General features: G+C 34.6%; 1 protein-coding gene across 1 annotated transcript; it reads right to left on the bottom strand.

Moving 5' to 3' along the window:
* Nucleotides 1–92: 92 nt before the first annotated feature.
* Nucleotides 93–20,541, bottom strand: LOC132157569 (CD276 antigen-like). The gene is made up of 10 exons (XM_059566936.1): nucleotides 20,331–20,541; nucleotides 17,934–18,047; nucleotides 17,578–17,723; nucleotides 16,512–16,859; nucleotides 16,115–16,399; nucleotides 15,847–16,032; nucleotides 2,690–2,794; nucleotides 844–1,191; nucleotides 447–731; nucleotides 93–345 (listed from the first exon to the last, which is right to left on the bottom strand). The coding sequence occupies exons 3-10, from the start codon at nucleotides 17,645–17,647 to the stop codon at nucleotides 158–160; spliced, it is 1,815 nt and encodes a 604-aa protein (XP_059422919.1). The 5' UTR covers nucleotides 17,648–17,723; nucleotides 17,934–18,047; nucleotides 20,331–20,541; the 3' UTR covers nucleotides 93–157.
* Nucleotides 20,542–24,585: the final 4,044 nt, after the last annotated feature.

Raw genomic sequence — 24,585 nt, 5'->3', positions numbered from 1 at the left:
ACTATATATATATATATATATATATATATATATATATATATATATATATATATATATATATATATATATATATATATATATATAAAGTGTATTTAATTGTAAACAATATAAAAATCTATGTAATGTATGTTATTGTAACATAAGCATTATGGACTTATTAAACTTTTTCTATTAAGAATATGGATTTAATTTCTGTAAAGCCATTTTGTTTCGTCTGTTCTCTTCTTTTTCTTGTAATGAACACAAACAATACACTCATCACGATCAGCAGCAGAAGAATAACTGGGATATATATGAAGCACCCATGACATCTGTATGCGGACTCTCCTGGTCTCTTACTCTTATCTGTACAAACAAATTGAATTGAAATAAAGCAAAAATCAGTTAAACACTTATTGAGGATTCAAGAGCATATTAAAATGACTTCTGTTTTTGAAAATCCTTACCGGAGTAGAGCTGGATGTCTCTCCTGATGTCTTGTCTCAGGGGTTTGTTGTGCAGTACGAACGTCAAAGAAGAATTTGATACATTTGTGAGATTTATCCAACTAGACACAACATAAAGTCCTGACTGTGTGTCCTGCATGAGGCGTGTTTGTGTCTGGTTAGTGATGTCTGAGTTCTCCATCAGCCACTGCAGTGTAGGAGAAGGGTAACCTCCATCTGAAGTCACCAGAAGATTCACTCCATCAGTTAACAATGAGAACTGCAGACGAGGTTCAGAGTAGAATGCTAAAAAACACAACAGTAAAAGCCATTAAACACAAGGGCAATTACACAAGGACCTTAACATTGATTTACATGATTTTCTAATAACATTACTTAGTACATGTTGTTTTTTTACCTGCAATTTTCACTCCAAAGCTCTTCTTCTGGCTGCCAGTGTTTGTGCTGATGGAGCAGGTGTACACACCGGCGTCCTGAACAGTGACTTTGTCCAGTCTGAGTGATGCGTTTCCTCTTGCCATCTCCTGAATGAACAGACTGGTGCGGTTGACAAAATGCCGGTTCTGACGGTCGAGCTGGTCCTGACTGTAGTAGAAGCTGTGAACAACATCCAATCCACGCTGCCAGGTGATAACGGTGCTTTTCAGATCCCATGAGCTGTCCACAGGGAAGGAGCAGATGAGGATCAGCGCCTCACCGTAAAACCCAGTGACAGTGTCTCTGGGAACAGTAATCTCAAACTCAGCTAGAAAGTGAAGGAGAGAAAAACAAGAACATTTGATTACCATAATCACTCGTTACTTGGTTGATGAGATGATTATTTCGGTATGTTCATATAATTTAAAATTTTAGTTGTATTTATAAACCTTTATGAGGAACAGTGTAATGATCTAGCTGTTGAGGCTGTAATGCTATTTTTTTGGCAACACTCTTAAAGATAAATGTGCTTCAAAGGGTTCTTCAAGCGATGCTATAGAAGAACCATTTTGGGTTGAAAGGTTTTTTAAAGAACCATCTCTTTCTTACCTTTTTATAATCTGAAGAACCTTCTGTCGCCACAAAGAATCTTTTGTGAAACAGAAAGGTTCTTCAGATATTAAAGGTTCCTTATGCAATCATATAGACAAAAAGTTCTTCTTTGGCATCACGAAGCACCTCTATTTTTAAGAGTGAAGGATGAATGAAATGTGGGGATTGAACCACACTGAAACTCTAAATAAAACTGTTTCCTTATGACATTATACATGAGTTATGAAAAACCCCTATGCCACCTACACCACAAATCTGGCAGAACAAGGAATGGATAATCGTTATTTTTAGTAAGTTGATAGGAATGCTGAATAGTCTCAATTTTGCTTGACTGATAAATAGAGTAAAAGATCAGTTAGTTCTAAGCATTTCAGTAAGTTGAAGAATTTTAAGTTCTACTGAAACTCAACATAAGTTTGTGATCATATTACGGCTGTTTTTTCTACATTTTAATTCAGTTTTTTAAAACTCTTTTCTGTTTACTCTTAGGACAGAAAAAAACGGTCACTGTGGTAACCTTTTAAATTGTGCTAAAACTGAAAATTTATTTTTAAAGTACTAATAAGTACCTTTAAGGTATTAAATAACCATTTGAGATTAATAAGGTACAAATATGTACCTTGTATCCTGTGTATCTTAGGGTACTCGTAAACTGCTATGACCATAACACATTGTCAATATGCTAACCTAATGCAGAACACAGCATCTGTGCTGTAACAGAAGAGAGTTTGCTTCTGTTATTGTTTAGAGAAAGTGCCTATGTTACAATCAGAATTTTTCAGTTTCGGTGTTAACATATTACAGGCTTTACTGTTAAGACTTATTTTATGTTCTTAACGTTACAACATTCTGTACTGAATAAAATTCAAAACACGTGCACTGAATAGACTAACATGGATATCTTAACATGGATATAAACATGGATATCTTTAAAAAAAATAATAAAAATGTTAAAGTTATCCCTAAACTGTGGTATGCAGAGCCTATTGACTACTTATTACTGTTATTTTGAGAAGCCTAATGTTTGTTTAGCCCTGTTTTGGAGTCTTAGAATAGGTAATATCATTGTATTGTATTGTAATCGTTCAGTTTTACCTCTATGAATATAACGACTCTGTAAATATCGTCTGAATAATTTGGACTTTTTTGAGCGGCTCCTTAAAGATTATTTTAAGATTTTATTATAGTCTGAATAATTTATGAGAAATACTCACTGAAACATGAGGCTTTCAAAAGAAGGAGAGACAGGCACAACACTTTCAGGTTCATATCACGGTCCACGGCCGTTAGTAACAGGAAAATCCTCTGTAAAGCCCTGAATCACACCAGATGAACTTTGAGATGGTGTCCTCTGTTGTCTGTCGGGGAAGCGGTTCGAGATCAGCAGCAGAGATCCTGTCTATGATCACACCTGACGAACTTTGAGATGTCAGTCCACAGCGCCATTTTATTTATCTTAAACTCCGCCTCTCTCCAGCGTCATAGTTGCGCTTGTCACTGATAAGAGAGAATTATATGGAACTGAACTCTCTTGTTTCATATACTTATAACTAACTTAAAGGGTGGTATGTTTTTGATGTATTATGACAACTTTTCCAAAAGAATGTAAGTTTATTTCAGTAAGTACATTTGTAGTAATATCAAAAAATAGATTGTTAGTGTCAAAATTATCGATTTTTCTTTTAGCCTATGCCAGAAATCATTAGGATATTATGTTAAGACCAGGTACTATGAAGATTTTTTTTACATTTCCAATGCATTGCTAAGGACTTAATTCCAGATTTTTTAATAATTGTATCTCGGCCAGATGTTGTCTTATCCTTACAAACCACACTGTAAAAAATGATGCAGGGGGGTGTTAAATACAACCTGTGCAAATCAGTTATATTTTACTTAAGTATATTAGTTAGTAAGTAAAATATATAAAAATGGGTACATTTTAACTGCACTACCTATTTGTTAACAGTAATATCTGCATCATTAAAAAATGAGTAAAAAATACCCCAATATATTAGTTCAGTCATTGCAAATTGCGCATGCGTCAACTTCAACATCCAGGCGGGAATCGCGGATTTCAAATTTAACGTCTTCCAGAGGGACCACGAAGTGTTGAGCTCCAGGTAAGATTTTTGTTGTTGTTGTTTATCATGTTGATATCATATAACCCAAATATTAACTCATCAAAAGATTTGTAATTTGCTCGCTTCTGTTATATTGTCGGTGCTACAGCCAAGCTGACAGGTTGGAATTTGAGGTTGGTCGATTTAGCTTACTGATAGTGGCCTACACACTGGGTCTTATACCGGCAAATGCGAGTAAAATTCTATATTGCTAATTAAAATATTAGCTGCCATTAGTTTCATGTACATTGCTGAAATTAGTGAACAGCTTAGCGAAGGTGCAGCGCATGTGACTGTGTGATTTGTTCAGGCCAACGGCGTTTTTATTTGAGACACGGTTGACGTCGACGATGTCCTGAGGTGATCAAGGCCGAGAAAGTAAAAACAATAGCAGTAAAGCTGTTAATAAGGCAGGCTGGATAATTAATGTTACATTTTCTTGCATTTATATAATGATCTGCAGTGTTCTGTGTTAGAAGGGATCAAATCATAAAGTTGTCCTAATTTTATTATTGTTATTATTACGGATTTATATTAATCTGTCCATTTATGTGGGGTTCATTAATGTAATGTATGTTAAAACTGGTTTGGGTTTTATAATGGACATTATTTTACAAATCATGAGTTATATATTTGGGCGTTTATGCGTGTTTTCGTTTGCCTTCGCAGGGAGCTTGATTGACAGGCGATCTAACCAATCATAATCCGCCATCCCCCATTTTGTCCGACAAAGCAGTCAGGAGAGATAGCAGATGGGAGGATTTGAACTTGAAAAACGGAATGTACTGACGCCTTTCCGCGGTTTAAAACCTTCCTTCTTATGTTCATTCATGTTTATTTGATGCTATAAATGAACTAGAAGGAAGAGATGATCGGTTCACGAGCAGCTTTAACTGATGGTCTACTACAGCGATATGTCAGACACATTTAAGAGCCACAAAACGGTATAAATCGTTTAAATTTCTTTTAAAAAATGACCAAATTTGACAGGTGAGACTTTGTTTACTATGTTTAATATCAAAAGTAACCGAAAAGTAACCTGGTCTGTCCTGTCTGTCAGCGTGTTGTCAGTCTCCTCTTTGATATGCGATGTATTTCTCACTGAGTGAGAACATGGTGTGGCGTGAGAGCAGCGTAAGTTAGCTTTACGGACATATCGACAGTAACTAAGGGGGGCGGGTCTTTGCGAACGGTCAATTCGTTATAAATATCCTGCTTTACAAATATTTTACGTGCACAAATTGTTCACAACAAGTTCGCAATTCTGTATAATTGTGTTTCTCGGTGCATACAGTAAGTACATCAGCCCCAGAGCACATGAGTAAGTATTAAAATAGCCTATATCACACTAGCATGAAAGTGCAGTGATGAGCATGTGTTTTTGTCACACCGACAAAAAGTAAAAGATAGAACACATGTAATGTTTTTATGTTCCTTTTGTGATCATTAATATATAAATTCTATGATTTTAGTCTATTTTGTGCCAATTCACTTTAATTGAGTTATGTTAGGCTTAGGCTATGTTTTTTTTAGTGAACTTCGGTTTGTAGATTGCACAAGTGTAGTTATTGTAATTATTTTCCAAAATATGTGGATTAAACTTTAAGGGAATTTTAAACTTATATCATTTGCGTTTATGTAAATGCAACATATATGAATATAAATTATGTGCAATATTAAAATCAGGTTGTAGTAAATTATTAAATAGTCAGTATACAAATGTGGTGTTATAAATTATATTTAAAGGTGTGTCTAATGTTCATGAATATGGGATTCTTTTATTTTTTTCTTAATTAGCTTGTCTTGGTCTATTTGCATGTTTTCTTAAATTGTAGCACTTTGACCTGAAATTGAGTTCAAAGGGCCACTGTATTTGTCTCTAAAATGAATCTCCTTTTAGTTACAGAGTGTTGAGAAAAAAAGGGATGCAGTTGTCTGTTGCCTCATTGAGTACCTTGGGGAAAACCAAGAAGAGCTCTTCCAAGACTGCCAGGTATATTATAAAATGACTGATCAATGTTTTGACATTCATTGTCGTAATTTTGACTTTATTCACAAAATATTACGAGTTTATTCTCGTAATGTTTCCACATTATATTCGTAACTTTGACTTTATGCTCAAAATATTATGACTTTAATCTTGTATCGCTACAGCTTTATTATCGTAATCTAAGTTGTTTTTTTTTAGGAATGAAATATGATCAATAAGAGAAAAACACTGTTAATAAGTAGATGAGTACTGGACTTGATTGGGAATAGGCTTGCTGCGATAGTCAGTGTTACCGGTGTTCAGCCGCAACACCGGTTACATCACTTTCCCACCGCGACTTTCAAATGAGTGATTTAAAAGTGAGGTGCAAACCCCCCCAATCAGAATGCACAGTTAGATATATATTTATAAGAACATTTCAGCAGGTTCAAGATAATTCATGAGATAATTAGAGCAATAATTAATGTTGATGACAATGTTGACAGTTGATGGTAGCCATTACCTTCCATAGTAGGGAACAAATACAATAGAATTCAATGAGTACCATCAAATGGGTTTAACAGAAGAAAGAAACTCATACAAGTTTGGAACAACTTGAAGGCGAGTAAATGATTACATAATTTTCATTTTGAATGAACTAACCCTACAATACTTATGTGTGAGCATTTATTATGCTTAACTAAATTATGCTTAATATTATTAAAATATATTGAACGGGATGTTGACATTTATTTCCTTTTTAGTTTTTACTTGTATAATTGTTTAATATTAAGCATTTCACATTTTATCTGGAACATTGGCAAGTTAATGTTTGTTCATGAAAGATACAGATAAGGGACATTTAATTATGAAAATCTAAATGTTCACCTATATAATCAGGTAGTAGCAACTCTGTTATCCCTTTGTTCTATGGTGACATTTATTTCCTGAATGTTCCAGGATGACCATCTATTCCAATCCTTACAAGATAATTCCATCTAAAGTAAAGGATTAGATTGGTAATTGTTTTATTATGGGATACTGGGGTCAAGAATTCAAGTATTGCTTTCGATATTTATTTTTTTATTTTTTTACCTGTTGAAATTGAAGTGCTGATTTGAAACCCTGCTTTGTCTTGAAATAAATGACGTGACCAAAAAGAAAACTGTTTTGGAACAAAATGTGGTTAATATGCTTAAACTAACTTGAAAAAATTATTTTCTTTTTCTTTTTAACAGGAGGACGAACTTGAGGGCAACACAAACCAAATAATGAAAGTTTTGGTGATTCATAATCCCACAGCCGAGGAGGACCCATCAGATGTGTGGGTTGTTATAGAGGGCAACAAAGTACTGACTGGATGTGGAAACAAAACCACAGCATGCATTCTGTTGATGGGGCTGATGTATGCCCTCAACCTGGAGTACCCCAAAACCCTTAAATACACTTTTGACGTGTTCCAAAAACTTTTTTTGGAACTTGATGCAGCAAAACCACTCAAAAAGGTTCAAAGCCTCAAGTGCAAATTAATGGAATGAGCTGTTGTACTGACACAGACTGTTTCATCCCATGGAGACCTGTTTATAATTAGAAGTTTAAAGTTGTTAGTGATTTAGGCATGATTCCTCTTTTTGGTGGGAATTCTATTTTTCCCAATTTTCGGTTTCACTTTTAAGGTGTGGCCTTGCGTTCCCTCTGCAGTGGTTCAAACAAAGTTTACAGACTCAAGGCTGCAGTTCGTGTCTGCTGTTAAAGTGGGGGAGTGAGAATGTGTGAAGACAAGTAAGGGTTCTTTATTTGCATGATTTTGAAGACCATGATTAATAAGAGTCTCAGACCATCAGCAGAACGACCACAGTTGGTCAACAGATTTGTCTTTGTTTTTTTTGTTTTTTGTATTAGTTTTAAGAATTGTAAATTATTTGTTGTCAATTGAAATTAATGAAATGAGTTGTACTGGCAAAGACTGTTTCATCCCCTGGAAACCAGTTTATTTTTTAATTAGAAGTTAAGAAGTTGTTAGTGATTTGTTATGTCTTTTGAAGTGAAATGTACCTTATGCATTAAAGGTATAGTTAATCCAAAATGAAAATTATGTAATCATTTACTCACCCTCATGTTGTTCCAAACCTGTATGAGTTTCTCTGTTCTATTGAACACAAAAGATGATATTTTGAACAATGTTGGTAACCAAACAGTGATGGTAGCCATTGACTTCCATAGTAGGAAAAAATACTATGTAAATCAATCAACTGTTTCATATACCAACATTGTTCAAAATATCATCTTTTGTGTTCAATAGAACAGAGAAACTCATACAGGTTTGGAACAACATGAGGGTGAGTAAATGATTACATAATTTTCATTTTGGATGAACTATACCTTTAATATTTTATTAAATTAAATGTTTTAATCCATAATATTTGGTCAATAAAGAGTAATTTGACCAATAAATTACTGTGTCCCATGTCTGGCCATTTTTAGGTAAATTTAACCATCTCTGAAAAAGTAATGTTTAAATATTTATATTTACTGCTTATTATTAATAATAATTAAGTAGATTAACTGTTTTCTGCTAATAATAGAGTAATTATTACTCAATTTTTATAAGTAATTAGCTGTGTGCTATTGAGAAATATTAGGTAGATTTTACCTAATTTCGTTTAGTATATCATAGCTGTTAAAGTCAGGTACTCCTTACTCAAAAATATAGGATGAAATCTACCCAAACAAAATGAGTGCAAATTGTTACCTCACTTTTATTGAGTAGATTCTATAGGTTTGTTTTTACAGTGCATCCATCAAACCATAATCCTATATTTAGATATCAGATGATGTATGAATCTCAATTTTTATTTAATAATGCGAGATTATTTTTGTGTTTTTTATTTTGTTTACTGTTACGTGATCTGCTTTTTTTCGAATGTATTTATTTATTTTAAATCTCTGTCTGTCTCTCTCTTTCTCTCTCTTCTTTTGAATTTTAATTGCTTTGTATTGTTTGGCTATTCTTGAACCCCTGGCTCTTTTCTTTGGCGCATGTTTTTTCACGTTTGTATTTCCTAAGCAAGTGTTTAATAAAAAAAATAAATACAAACAATAGAGAATGATCTTATATAATTATATAGGCCTACATTATCATAGAAGTAGGCTACTAAACAAAAGCGGGATAATATGTATGAATAATGTTAATTACTATAGTATTAATAGCTATCAATTAATGTTTAAGAGCACACGTTTTTTAAATATAATGTGGTGATGCCATTAAACATTTTAGTTATTGGGGATGAAATGGTATGTTCCACGGGTATAAATGGAGATGAGACGTACGTTAAAAAGGATCATTTGAGACTCTCTTAATTCACAGTGTGGCTGAGGAATAATACGGACACGTTGAGCGAATGTTTATCTTTGTGAGTCTTTAACTTGAACGCCATCAAGTGCGCGCGGTGTGGTGCGAGTAATGATCCACAGATATGTTAATATTTTCATTCATGCCTGGGTTAAAGAGATGGTAATTTTTCTTTTTGTAAATCTAAAAGTTCTTATGTTTTAATAGTGACATGAGGGCCAGGAGGTATTGCAACAGGCTTTGAGTGCGCTTTTAGGAATTGTGATCATTCTTGAGCCATATGAATTGCTTTCTGCCACTCTTCTGCCTCGTATCGGATGACGCATTTGTTGCAGTTGTAATATTCATCCAATTGATTGACTATCTCATTTCAGCAAGCAAGGACCACCCTGGCGACATGAACGACTGTGTATTTCCTGCCGGAGGTGGCGCATTTAGTAGTTTCCAGCATTAGTTGACTAGAGGACTTGAGGTGGGGTAACTACAGTGGCGATACGCTACGTGTGTGTCACTATTGTGTTTCATTGTGAATGTTGCTGCATTTTGATCGTTTGGAAATGTTTGTATTTGTTCTTTGCATGTTTTTGTTCTTGAATGATATTTTTAACAGCAAGACGAATACCCCAGTTCTGAAATGGTACAAATTTTGTGTGTGGGTGTGTAGTGTTTTGTGATTGTAGTCCTTTTTAATGTTTATAAAAGACCGGATTTGTATTTCTTTGAACGAAATTGAATAAATTGTGTGACACTTTTCATCGTTGTCTGTTATCTGTCTCAGTGCTTGTGGTACTTGGGTAGCCTACCTGTGAGTCCCGGGATAGTTTCCGGGGTGGGGTAGTCGAATCATTGCCATAATTGGTGTGGTGTAAAGCTTTTGATGGCAGACTGCCACAATAACAGCAACGCCCCAAATATTGTGCTCTATTGATCTAGGCTATTGGCTACTGTTGCTATCATAAAAAAGCTCGTGACAAAGGCATAAGCGAAACTTTTTAGTGCTTGTTTCATAACGCTTTTTATAGCTGTTTCATGATGTTATTTTGCATCTCTTATCCTTGCAATCTCTTTCTCTCTCTCTCTCTCTTTCACACACACACATACACACACACACACACACACACACACATTGATTCACTGGCACAAATCAAAGACGCAGTGTTTTACATAGAAGTGATATTTATTAAACCCCAATCCTCGCCATCCTTAATCAAACCCTAACACACACCTCTACAGTTCACGAAGGACAGAAGTTCATGAGATTAACATTATCAGGTAAACAAAAAACGCTACAAAAATAACAAAACTTTGTTTTTGTGTTGTCGTTATACTGGTTATTAACGCAATTAAATCGCTTAAAGACAAAGTTACAGAACCATAGCAACCTGAACAACTAGAATGGCAAGAACGCTCTCGACGCGCCTATCTGACATCACGGAAACATTACGTAATACGTCACAAGGCACGATTGTTTACATAGAAAACTGTAGTATCGTTAAAAAAAAAAAACACTGTAGTATCATGTTATCAAAATCACACACTGAGGGCAGAGTAATTATTAGGGATTGTGTGAAGACAACCCAAAGGTCAGTGACAGAGTTTGGACAAACTTGATATTAATTAGTATAAATTAGGCTAATTTATTCAAGACAGTCCTGTTACTTGTTTCTCTAATGCACTTTTGAAATGCTTGTCCATCAAAATATAGTATAACTTTGTATGTATAAACTATATATTTTATATTTTTTATCAAATTTCCTAGATGTCCCCACAAGTATATTAATACTAGTACATTTTGACCTTGTGAGGAAATTTTTTGTTCCCCATGAGAAAACAAGCTTATAAATCATACAGAATAAAGTGTTTTAAAATGGTAAATGTTTTCAAAATAGCAGAAAGTTTTGTGTGAGGGGTAGGTTGTTGGAAGATTTTATATTTTGCCTTCAAAAAGGCCAAGGCAATGCCTGTTGTTGTTGTATGTGTTTGTTGTTAACTAAAATGAACTAGACAACAGCCAAGAAATTCTGACTGCATTTAACTCTTCTATCTACATAACGACATAGGCCAATTCATCAGTGCATCGTTTTGTATTATTTGTCTGATGATGTTCAGTTATCCATACTTCAACCATACATAACCAAAAGCATTTTACTATTCCACATGAATTAAGGTGATTTTGGCCTTTTATATATTTTTCAGTGTCCCACATTAGGAACACAGCTGTCCCACATTAGGAAGCTGCAAGCCGGAAGAGCACTAATATGTCTATAATTTGTTTTATGAATGTGTTTTCTGCATTTTCTCTTATGATTTGATTTGTTCACATCCTGTTTTTTTTTATATTGATGCTTTTTATATTGATGCTGAGATTTCATGTACATTTCATGGATGTAGCCACAGAAAAAAAGTAATGTAACTATAGTAATGTAACTAATTACTTTAAAAAATAAAGTAATCAGATCAGTAACGTGATTACTTTTAAAAGGAGTAATCAGTAATTTAATTAAATTTTCAGAGAAACTTGCCCAACATTGCTCATTAATTCATTAATTGATTTGTCTTTTATTTTATTTTATTTTCCCATTGTTTTTTTTACTTTTATGATTTTGTGGTTTATGGGAGTATTTTTTCTTCATTAGCAAGAGAAAATTTTATTGAACAGAATGTCAATGTAATAAATGTAATAAATTAATAAAATGCTAGGAGGCAGGGACATGCACAGACATTCTGAGGGGTAGGGGCTCAAGTGGGAAAAAGGGCATTCCTCATATTTATTTAACATTTTGTTATTGTTATTGACAAAAATGTTTCTCAGGATTTTCTGGGATTTTATCGATAATGATAATTGGATTATATTTTTCTTAGTGTGTTATTGTGCTGATTTCTTGAGGACTACAGTGGACAGTTGATTCTTAAAGTTTTTGATATTGTTCATATTCTGTGTGGTGATAAGTTCACAGCAGTGATAGAAATTAATATTTTCCAATAAGTTTAAATTGATTTTTACCTTTTATGGGCACTTTATAAAGCCATTTTTCTAAAGGTGTGCATCATCTTTTCAGTCAAATTCTTAAACTGAATCAGTCAATTAGAATAATAAGTTATTACCAAGCAAATTAAATCAATGTTGACAAAATTAATCTGCAATGCAGAGAAAACCCAGAAGCTGCATTAGAAGTGGCATTTAGATGCATGTACACACTGTTTAATGCAGGACAAGAATGTATTTAACCTGCAGTTACAAATGCAGTAATTCTGTTTTGATATTTTAAACATTGAATACTGATATTTAAAAAGATAAAAGAAAAGAAAAAAATATTTGAAATATGAAATTAAAACTGTCAGTATGTTGCAGCAAGTCACTGTTAATAAGTGAGTCATTTGGATTGAACCGAATCATTTAAATGGCTGATTCATTCAGGAACAAAACAGCCTCATGTTGCTCAGAGACATAAATTGTAATTATATATTTTGGCGAAATAGAGCAAAAACAGTCAATATTGTGTCTAAAACGTAAGTGTCTTAATATTAAATTCTTGTTTATTGAACTTCTGTATAAAATCAACATCACATTTGTAATCATGCTTCTTTTTGGTGGAAAAAAAATCTTCACGTGATGCTGATTAACTATATGAAATGATATAAATATATAAATGTTTGCCCCCATATCTTGAATTTTGTGATAATTCTAAATGCATTTTAATAAACTGAATCATGCAGCGAAAGAATGCCTAATTTACATGGTATAGCTCTTATGAGTTATGGATGTTAGAAAGACAAATTAACTATAATTGACCTTTTGGATACTTGGCTGTAAATTCGAGGCATTGGTAGCTTATTCTTTTGTTCATCACTACTCATCTCCAAAGCAAGACAGACACAACTGGAAAGGGAAGGACGCTCTCTCTGTGACTGTGATGTGCTGATACTGTGTGCTACACTGCTGTGCTGCGGCTCCGCGGAGGGGACAAAGGCTCAAAATTTCCCGAGCTGATATTTAGATTTTTATTTGTTTGACAGGGAAAGCTATGCACAGAAAGAAACACACACGCAGTTAGCATCTAACCAGAAGTGCAATAAGCAGTAAGTACAGAATATACAAGGTCTACAGTATGTACAATAACTATACAGATAAGTACACGGACATAATTTACAGATTTTAAATACTATCAGCATGATATACAGATAGGTGTACTATGAACATACTATACAGATGGATTATGTAAAAATGTATGTACACTATTGGCAGAACTATGAACATATGAACATCATTTACACTATTGCAAAGGACAGTAAAGTGTATAGAAAATATTTCAGTGTGCAGATGGGTTACTTATTGTTTCTGGATGAACAGACAGTAGTGCAAGTAATAACAAGTTTACTGTTTTTTGCTTGTTGTAAATAAATAAATCAGTCAGATGTAGTGATGAGGAGGGGTGATGTCTGTGTGCACGTGCCTGCTAGGGAGAGATATATACAATATCAGGAACACATGAAAGACTGCACAAGCTTGCGTAATTCGAATAGCTTTTTTTTGTTTCTTTTCTCATCACACAAATTAAATTAACAAATGTCTCTGGCTTCCACTTATAAAAGCTAAATCTTACATCTATATATTTTTTTATTTCGTTTAATAAAGTTCAGCAGGGTATACTCTTTGAAGTAATTTTAAGAGATATCTCTTTGACCTTGTTTGTTAAGAGAAAGTGATTGGACAGAAGCCAGAATTGTTTTTCCAAACAACACCACTTACAAATTGATTCCAATATACCATTTTGGTTTCAAAGTAACATCCTTCTGGAAAGGGGTTCTTATTGATCTGTAATAATTATTACAATGATAGGAAAAAATATATTTTAACTATTTGCACTATTAACTATTTCAACTCTGTCCCAAATACAACCCGAATTCCGGAAAAGTTGGGACGTTTTTTAAATTTTAATAAAATGAAAACTAAAAGACTTTCAAATCACATGAGCCAATATTTTATTCACAATAGAACATAGATAACATAGCAAATGTTTAAACTGAGAAAGTTTACAATTTTATGCACAAAATGAGCTCATTTCAATTTTGATTTCTGCTACAGGTCTCAAAATAGTTGGGACGGGGCATGTTTACCATGGTGTAGCATCTCCTTTTCTTTTCAAAACAGTTTGAAGACGTCTGGGCATTGAGGCTATGAGTTGCTGGAGTTTTGCTGTTGGAATTTGGTCCCATTCTTGCCTTATATAGATTTCCAGCTGCTGAAGAGTTCGTGGTCGTCTTTGACATATTTTTCGTTTAATGATGCGCCAAATGTTCTCTATAGGTGAAAGATCTGGACTGCAGGCAGGCCAGGTTAGCACCCGGACTCTTCTACGACGAAGCCATGCTGTTGTTATAGCTGCAGTATGTGGTTTTGCATTGTCCTGCTAAAATAAACAAGGCCTTCCCTGAAATAGACATTGTTTGGAGGGAAGCATATGTTGCTCTAAAACCTTTATATACCTTTCAGCATTCACAGAGCCTTCCAAAACATGCAAGCTGCCCATACCGTATGCACTTATGCACCCCCATACCATCAGAGATGCTGGCTTTTGAACTGAACGCTGATAACATGCTGGAAGGTCTCCCTCCTCTTTAGCCCGGAGGACACGGCGTCAATGATTTCCAACAAGAATGTCAAATTTGGACTCGTCTGACCATAAAACACTATTCCACTTTGAAATAGTCCATTTTAAATGAGCCTTGGCCCACAGGACACGACGGCGCTTCTGGACCATGTTCACATATGGCTTCCTTTTTGCATGATAGAGCTTTAGTTGGCATCTGCTGATGGCACGGCGGATTGTGTTTACCGACAGTGGTTTCTGAAAGTATTCCTGGGCCCATTTAGTAATGTCATTGACACAATCATGCCGATGAGTGATGCAGTGTCGTCTGAGAGCCCGAAGACCATGGGCATCCAATAAAGGTCTCCGGCCTTGTCCCTTACGCACAGAGATTTCTCCAGTTTCTCTGAATCTTTTGATGATGTTATGCACTGTAGATGATGAGATTTGCAAAGCCTTTGCAATTTGACGTTGAGGAACATTGTTTTTAAAGTTTCCTCAATTTTTTTACGCAGTCTTTCACAGATTGGAGAGCCTCTGCCCATCTTTACTTCTGAGAGACTCTGCTTCTCTAAGACAAAGCTTTTATAGCTAATCATGTTACAGACCTGATATCAATTAACTTAATTAATCACTAGATGTTCTCCCAGCTGAATCTTTTCAAAACTGCTTGCTTTTTTAGCCATTTGTTGCCCCCGTGCCAACTTTTTTGAGACCTGTAGCAGGCATTAAATTTTAAATGAGCTAATTAAGTGGATAAAAGTGTAAAATTTCTCAGTTTAAACATTTGCTACGTTATCTATGCTCTATTGTGAATAAAATATTGGCTCATGTGATTTGAAATTCCTTTAGTTTTCATTTTATTAAAATTTAAAAAACGTCCCAATTTTTCCGGAACTCGGGTTGTATGATGAGCCTGCTTACCACAATCACACTTCACAGGAATTATAAAAGAAATTAATAAATATAATAAAATAAATATTTAAATTTAAATGGAGAAGGGTTTCTACAGTAAGGAGAAGTCAAATGTTACTTAAACCAGGCAGTATGTCCTGTATTACAGATGATAAGCTTGTGTGTCTGATGAAAACAACATTAAACGTATTAAATTTTAATATTAAGTTTACATATCATCAAACGGTAATCTTCTACATTCCACATGTCCTTCAAACCCCATTAAGTCCCATTTTATTTTTCCGTTAAGCAGCTGCATTTCAGAATGGAATCCCATTTCCATAAAGCTGTTTAATTTAGTCTGTTCTCTTGTCATTCATAAGTTTCATAAAAAGGATAACTCTTAGTTGAAGTGGTTTTGTAACATAAGCATTATGGACTTATTAAACTTTTTCTATTAAGAATATGGATTTAATTTCTGTAAAGCCATTTTGTTTTGTCTGTTCTCTTCTTTTTCTTGTAATGAACACAAACAATACACTCATCACGATCAGCAGCAGAAGAATAACTGGGATATATATGAAGCACCCATGACATCTGTATGCGGACTCTCCTGGTCTCTTACTCTTATCTGTACAAACAAATTGAATTGAAATAAAGCAAAAATCAGTTAAACACTTATTGAGGATTCAAGAGCATATTAAAGTCCTTACCGGAGTAGAGCTGGATGTCTCTCCTGATGTCTTGTCTCAGGGGTTTGTTGTGCAGTACGAACGTCAAAGAAGAATTTGATACATTTGTGAGATTTATCCAACTAGACACAACATAAAGTCCTGACTGTGTGTCCTGCATGAGGCGTGTTTGTGTCTGGTTAGTGATGTCTGAGTTCTCCATCAGCCACTGCAGTGTAGGAGAAGGGTAACCTCCATCTGAAGTCACCAGAAGATTCACTCCATCAGTTAACAATGAGAACTGCAGACGAGGTTCAGAGTAGAATGCTAAAAAACACAACAGTAAAAGCCATTAAACACAAGGGCAATTACACAAGGACCTTAACATTGATTTACATGATTTTCTAATAACATTACTTAGTACATGTTGTTTTTTTACCTGCAATTTTCACTCCAAAGCTCTTCTTCTGGCTGCCAGTGTTTGTGCTGATGGAGCAGGTGTACACACCGGCGTCCTGAACAGTGACTTTGTCCAGTCTGAGTGATGCGTTTCCTCTTGCCATCTCCTGAATGAACAGACTGGTGCGGTTGACAAAATGCCGGTTCTGACGGTCGAGCTGGTCCTGACTGTAGTAGAATCTGTGAACAACATCCAGTCCACGCTGCCAGGTGATAACGGTGCTTCTCAGATCCCATGAGCTGTCCACAGGGAAGGAACAGATGAGGATCAGCGCCTCACCGTAAAACCCAGTGACAGTGTCTCTGGGAACAGTAATCTCAAACTCAGCTAGAAAGTGAAGGAGAGAAATATATGACGCTGGACCACAAACACTTTTTTTTTATACATAATCTGAAAGATGAATAAATAAGCTTTACATTGATGTATGGTTTATTAGGAACTGACAATATTTGGCCGAGAGACAACTATTTGAAAATCTGGAATCTGAGGGTGCAAAAAAATCTAAATACTAAGAAAATCGCCTTTGAATTTGTCCAAATTAATTCTTAGCAATGCATATTACTAATAAAAAATTTAGTTTTGATATATTTACGGTAGGAAATTTACAAAATATCTTAATGGAATATGATCTTTATATCCTAATGATTTTTGCCATAAAAGAAAAATAAAATTTTTTGACCCTTACAATGTTTTATTGGCTATTGCTAAAAATATACCTCAGGAACTTAAGACTATTTTTGTGGTCCAGGGTCAAATAAAAAGCTTATTTATTCAGCTTTCAGATGATTTATAAATCACTTAAGACTGCTTTTGAAGTCCAGGGTCACATTTGTACATTAGTTGTAATGTATTATCAAAAAAACACCAATTAATAATGAACAACTGTATATTAATACTAAACATATACATTCTACATAATTGTTTTTTGTTAATTCATAATACATAGCCAAAGTTAAAAACTTTAACGTTATTATTCCAGTGCACTTTTCATAAAGAACATTTTGAAATTCCATAATAATTTCAATAATTGCTCAAAATGACTCACTATAGCACGGTGCTTTAAAAAGAAATAGAAACAGGCAGAAAACTGTCACTCGAAGCTTAAGTGGGTTCATATTCACTGCGGCTGCAAACAGGTAAACACCCTCCGTGAAGAGCTGGAGTCATCTGCACAGATCAACACAAGCGATCCTGTTATGATCACACCAGATGAACTTTGTAACTTAAGTCTAAGCTTACTGCAGCTAAACATACAGGTGAAACATAGCAAAATACGGGCTAAAAGTATTAGCTATATAGGTATCATTCATTTCAAAGTCAATGTGATTGGGTAACCTAGACTTAATGAGATGCTTTATATAAGATTTATACAAGGTCATTTTAATAATTGGAAATACTCACTGAAACAGGAGCCTTCAAAAAGGAGAGACAGTTAGAACACTTTCAGGTTCATATCACGGTCCACGGCCGTTGATAACAGGTAAATCCTCTGTAAATCCCTGAATTCTCTGAAATCTTTAAGCACACACATTTCTGAATACATGTTCAAAAGCAGGGCCCAGAGCATAGGCGGTATAGGCAAATGCTAAGGGCGCCACTCATCCATAGGGGCGCCAGAATGAGTGAACGAGTGAATTTTTTTTTTTTTTTTTTTACATATTTTTTTTTTATAATAGGCTACTATTTAAAAACCATTAATTCGAAATACTACCAAATAAAGCTAAAAAAAGAAAAAAAGTCCGGCTCTTCAATCTTCCCCGCCCATCGAGTGCTTGAAGTGCGTCAGAAACAGAGCGCGCGCACGATCAGTTGTTGGTAATTTGTTGTGTAGCGTGCCCGACGCCGCATCCAATGTAGACAGCACTGCTTTTGTTAACACACAGCTCGTAGAAACGGGCCTGGCAGCTCGCGCCAGTTCTAGACACGGTGAAAGTTTCCTGATTGTGACGGAAGGCCGAATTTACATGACACATTATAAATGAGCATAGTCTGCGATAGATACAGTGCCAAAAAGAAGAGAAGAGGACAAAGACAGAGGTAAAGAGATGTAGTGAAAGAACAATTTATTGCATAGAAGTAAGATACTATAATTTCATGGCAGTTATTTTTACCTTAAACTTAATGTTAGCAGTTATTCTGAGTTCTGAGTCCCCAGACTGTGATTTTGTACAATCATGTCAGTTTTAAGACGCATTTTTTATTATCACTTTTTTATTAATGTTTTACTCTACAGTTGTGTAGTTTTGGGGGGATACAGTACAGGCCAAAAGTTTGGAAACATTACTATTTTTAATGTTTTTTAAAGAAGTTTCTTCTGCTCATCAAGCCTGCATTTATTTGATCAAAAATACAGAAAAAAATGTAATATTGTGATATATTATTACAATTTAAAATAATTTTTTTTCAATGTATTATACTTTAAATTATCATTTATTTCTGTGATGCAAAGCTGAATTTTCAGCATCATTACTCCATTCTTCAGTGTCACATGTGACATCAGGTCTATCACATGATCCTTTAGAAATGATTCTAATATGATGATTTATTATGAGTGTTGGAAATAGTTCTGCTGTAATGTGTGTGTGTGTGTGTGTGTATATATATATATATATATATATATATATATATATGCTAAATCATGAACACAATGACAGGGTGAAATGGGCTGCGATGCATCGGGCGCCAGGTAAAATCTTGCCTAGGGCAGCAAATTGGTCAGGGCCGGCCCTGTTCAAAAGGTTGTGCTTTCATTTGTAGTAATAAATTCCTATTTTCTTAAACCGAGGTGCTGTTTAAAAAGGTTTCCTAATATCCTTGTACATAAGCAGTAAAAAAATCCCTATGCCACCTACATCTCACAAAACTGCACAATAACTGATATAAATGAATAGATCAATCCAGTAATAGCATTAAACCCCAACTGCTCCCTGGGCACTGCAGCAATATGTCTGGCCACTGATCTGGGTGTGTGTTCACTGCTGTGTATGTGCACATGGATGGGTTAAATAAGAGCACAATATCCATCTGTGCAGTAACAGAAGCGTTTGCTTCTGTTATGGTTGAGAGAAAATGTCTTAAAATCAATTAAAATCAGAAATGAATCAAAAGACAAGCATTTTTGTTCAGTTTCAGTGTTGACATAATAGGCTACAGCATTTTGTCTTAACTGGTGTGTGTCTAACATTACAGTACTGAACAAAATTCACATTACTTGCACTGCATACATGTATTGTTTAGTTTTTTTCGACTGCTTACACACAAAATCTTTACTCGTCACACAATTTCTGAAACCTGACGCTCAAAACACCAGAACCACACACACAATCTGCAAAACCATACAAATCTACAATTATCAGTTTTCAATTTCATAAAACACTTACTGTAAAACACAACACACAATTCTCTATGTAACAATAAAAAAAAATGTAACAGGAATTAATATTATGGCAAAGGCATTTGCAAATGTTTGAGATGTATTTGTGATATTTTGAATGCAGTGCTTCGTTTTGCAAGAGATGTGAGGCATTTTTTGTAAAATTATTGGATTTGTGTGTTTGTGTGAGTTATTAAAAAAAGAAGCAAAGTTTTGAACGTAAGCATTTGAACAAAACTGTAAAAAAAAACTTTTTTTCTTTTTTTTTTTAGTAATGTTTCGCTATATTTTATGGAGTCTTATAGGCAGAATATTTTCATATGTTTCAGCTTTATGAATATAATAACTGTAAATATTTTGAGTGGCTCCTTGAAGGTTATTTTAAGATTTTATTATAGTTTGAATAATTTATGAGAAATACTCACTGAAACATGAGGCTTTAAAAAGAAGGAGAGACAGGCACAACACTTTCAGGTTCATATCACGGTTCACGGCCGTTGGTAACAGGAAAATCCTCTGTAAAGCCCTGAATCACACCAGATGAACTTTGAGATGGTGTCCTCTGTTGTCTGTCAGGGAAGCGGTTCGAGATCAGCAGCAGAGATCCTGTCTATGATCACACCTGACGAACTTTGAGATGTCAGTCCACAGCGCCATTTTATTTATCTTAAACTCCGCCTCTCTCCAGCGTCATAGTTGCGCTTGTCACTGATAAGAGAGAATTATATGGAACTGAACTCTCTTGTTTCATATACTTATAACTAACTTAAATGGTGGTATGTTTTTGATGTATTATGACAACTTTTCCAAAAGAATGTAAGTTTATTTCAGTAAGTATATTTGTAGTAATATACAAAAATAGATTGTTAGTGTCAAAATTATCGATTTTTCTTTTATGCCAGAAATCATTAGGATATTATGTAAAGACCAGGTACTATGAAGATATTTTTTACATTTCTAATGCATTGCTAAGGACTTAATTCCAGATTTTTTAATAATTGTATCTCGGCCAGATGTTGTCTTATCCTTACAAACCATCCATCAAACCATAATCCTATATTTAGATATCAGATGATGTATGAATCTCAATTTTTATTTAATAATGCAAGATTATTTTTGTATTTTGTATTTTGTTTACTGTTACGTGATCTGCTTTTTTTTTTGAATTTATGTATTTATTTTAAATCTCTCTCTCTCTCCCCCTCTCTCTCTCTTCTTTTGAATTTTAATTGCTTTGTATTGTTTGGCTATTCTTGAACCCCTGGCTCTTTTCTGTGGCGCATGTTTTTTCACGTTTGTATTTCCTAAGCAAGTGTTTAATAAAAAAATAAATACAAACAATAGAGAATGATCTTCTATAATTATATAGGCCTACATTATCATAGAAGTAGGCTACTAAACAAAAGCGGGATAATATGTATGAATAATGTTAATTACTATAGTATTAATAGCTATCAATTAATGTTTAAGAGCACACGTTTTTTAAATATAATGTGGTGATGCCATTAAACATTTTAGTTATTGGGGATGAAATGGTATGTTCCACGGGTATAAATGGAGATGAGACGTACGTTAAAAAGGATCATTTGAGACTCTCTTAATTCACAGTGTGGCTGAGGAATAATACGGACACGTTGAGCGAATGTTTATTTTTGTGAGTCTTTAACTTGAACGCCATCAAGTGCGCGCGGTGTGGTGCGAGTAATGATCCACAGATATGTTAATATTTTCATTCTAAAATCAAATCTAAAAGTTCTTATGTTTTAATAGTGACATGAGGGCCAGGAGGTATTGCAACAGGCTTTGAGTGCGCTTTTAGGAATTGTGATCATTCTTGAGCCATATGAATTGCTTTCTGCCACTCTTCTGCCTCGTATCGGACTCAGTGCTTGTGGTACTTGGGTAGCCTACCTGTGAGTCCCGGCAGGCACTTGCACACATAGACATGAAAGGGGGCTTGAGCACCTGCCCTTTTTATTCCTGGAGAGAAAGTGCCCTTTTTTCTGGGATGCTTTTTTTTATTTTTGAAAAATAATATATATTTCTGTTTGCACACAGCTTCCCTGTCAAACAAATATATTTATTGAAATATAGTATCTAAATATCAGGTCAGAAGTTCTGAAGCGCTCCCTCTTCCGCTAAAGAAAATAGTCCGCTCCGTCTCTATGGTTATAATCATGTGAGTCCATAGCAACGCTCTGTTTTTCATGGCAACGGTTTGTTATACTCCGCACAGCGGTCTGTTGGTTATAACCAGTGTTGTGCCAGTTCATACTTAAAAAGAACTAGCTCAAAGTTCAGTTCACACAGATGATAATGAACTAGTTCATGTTCATAGTTCATTTTTTTTTAAATGAACTAAGTTCACATATCTAAAAACGAACTACTTCACGTTCATTTGTATCATTTAGTCAGTGGAAATTATTTTAGTTGGTTCAGTCCCAGCTGATGGCATATAAGAAGGTGTCTCATGACCAATTTGTCATACAAGAAACATTTCATGATGGGTATGGCAAAGAGCTTTCTCAAGACCTTTGCAACATTATTGTTGCAAAATATGCTGATGGCATTGCTTACAGAAGGATTTCTATACTTCTGAATGTTCCAGTGAGCACTGTTGCGGCACATCATCCAGAAGGGGAAAAACATAATTTCACCATAAACCGGTCATGACCAGGTGCTCCTCACAAGATTTCTGACAGAGGAGAAAAAATAATTATCAGAAGAGTTGTCCAAGAGCCAAGGATCACTTGTGGAGGGCTTCAGGAATTAGACCTAGAAACAATAAGTAATGAACTCAGCTACGGCCTGTATACATGCTCACCACACAACATTTAGACAAGCCTGAGAAATACTGAGAGAATATAGTCTGGTCAGATGAGACAAAAATTTTACTCTTTGGATGCCATAATACAAACCATATTTTGAGGTCAGATGGCACTACATATCACCCCAAAACATCATGGTGTAGCACTGGCAAAATTCATGTAATTGAAGGAAGGAAAGACATTCTTGATAAAAATCTGCTGTCATCTACCAGGATGATGAAGATGAAACAAGGGTGGACATTCCAGCAAGACAGTGATCCCAAACGTATAGTCCAGTTGTTTTTGTATGAAGTAGGCCTATGAAAAAAAAATTCAGTAATGTGTGTTCAATACTTTTTCCCTGGGTCATTCTATTTTATTAAACAGAACGTAATTTATTGTTTTATTGTATTGTTATCTTTGTATGGATTGTTGGATTTTTACATTTTGACATCTGGTGAAAATGTCATGTCAACAACACCTTTAAAATATTTAGGCTACTGGGAAAAATGTTGCGTTCAATACTTATTTTACCCACTGTAAAAATAAATATGTAAGAAAACCAGATCACATAACAATAAACATAGCAATCTTTCCTACAAAACAAATGAATATTATAAAATAAGAATTACACAAAATTACCAAAACATCAGCACATGTTAAAAGTTTTAGTTGCCAGTTTGTTACAGGAGGGAGACATAATCCTCTTGACAAAGACTATAGAAATATACTATATAGAAATCCTTGAAATTGACTTTTATTATGAATGTTTTTGTGGTCAAGGGTCACATATAATTCTCTCTTATCAGTGACAAGCGCAACTATGACGCTGGAGAGAGGCAGAGTTTAAGATAAATAAAATGGCGCTGTGGACTGACATCTCAAAGTTCGTCAGGTGTGATCATAGACAGGATCTCTGCTGCTGATCTCGAACCGCTTCCCCGACAGACAACAGAGGACACCATCTCAAAGTTCATCTGGTGTGATTCAGGGCTTTACAGAGGATTTTCCTGTTACCAACGGCCGTGGACCGTGATATGAACCTGAAAGTGTTGTGCCTTTTCCCTCCTTCTTTTTAAAGCCTCATGTTTCAGTGAGTATTTCTCATAAATTATTCAAACTATAATAAAATCTTAAAATAACCTTCAAGGTGCCACTCAAAATATTTACAGAGTTATTATAAAGCTGAAACATATGAAAATATTCTGCCTATAAGACTCCATAAAATATAGCGAAACATTACTTAAAAAAAAAAAAAGAAAAAGTTTTTTTTACAGTTTTGTTCAAATGCTTACGTTCAAAACTTTGCTTCTTTTTTTAATAACTCAAACTCATAACACAAACAAACAAACAAACAAACAAAAAATGCCTCACATCTCTTGCAAAACGAAGCACTGCATTCAAAACATCACAAATACATCTCAAACATTTGCAAATGCCTTTGCCATAATATTAATTCCTGTTACATTTTTTTTGTTGTTATATAGAGAATTGTGTGTTGTGTTTTACAGTAAGTGTTTTATGAAATTGAAAACTGATAATTGTAGATTTGTATGGTTTTGCAGATTGTGTGTGTGGTTCTGGTGTTTTGAGTGTCAGGTTTCAGAAATTGTGTGACGAGTAAAGATTTTGTGTGTAAGCAGTCGAAAAAAACTAAACAATACATGTATGCAGTGCAAGTAATGTGAATTTTGTTCAGTACTGTAATGTTAGACACACACCAGTTAAGACAAAATGCTGTAGCCTATTATGTCAACACTGAAACTGAACAAAAATGCTTGTGTCTTTTGATTCATTTCTGATTTTAATTGATTTTAAGACGTTTTCTCTCAACCATAACAGAAGCAAACGCTTCTGTTACTGCACAGATGGA

Source organism: Carassius carassius, chromosome 14 (genome assembly GCF_963082965.1).
Source record: "Carassius carassius chromosome 14, fCarCar2.1, whole genome shotgun sequence".
Taxonomy (NCBI): Eukaryota; Metazoa; Chordata; class Actinopteri; order Cypriniformes; family Cyprinidae; genus Carassius; species Carassius carassius.
The sequence above is the reverse complement of the archived record's forward strand: the minus strand, read 5'-3'. Positions and strand labels throughout refer to the sequence as shown.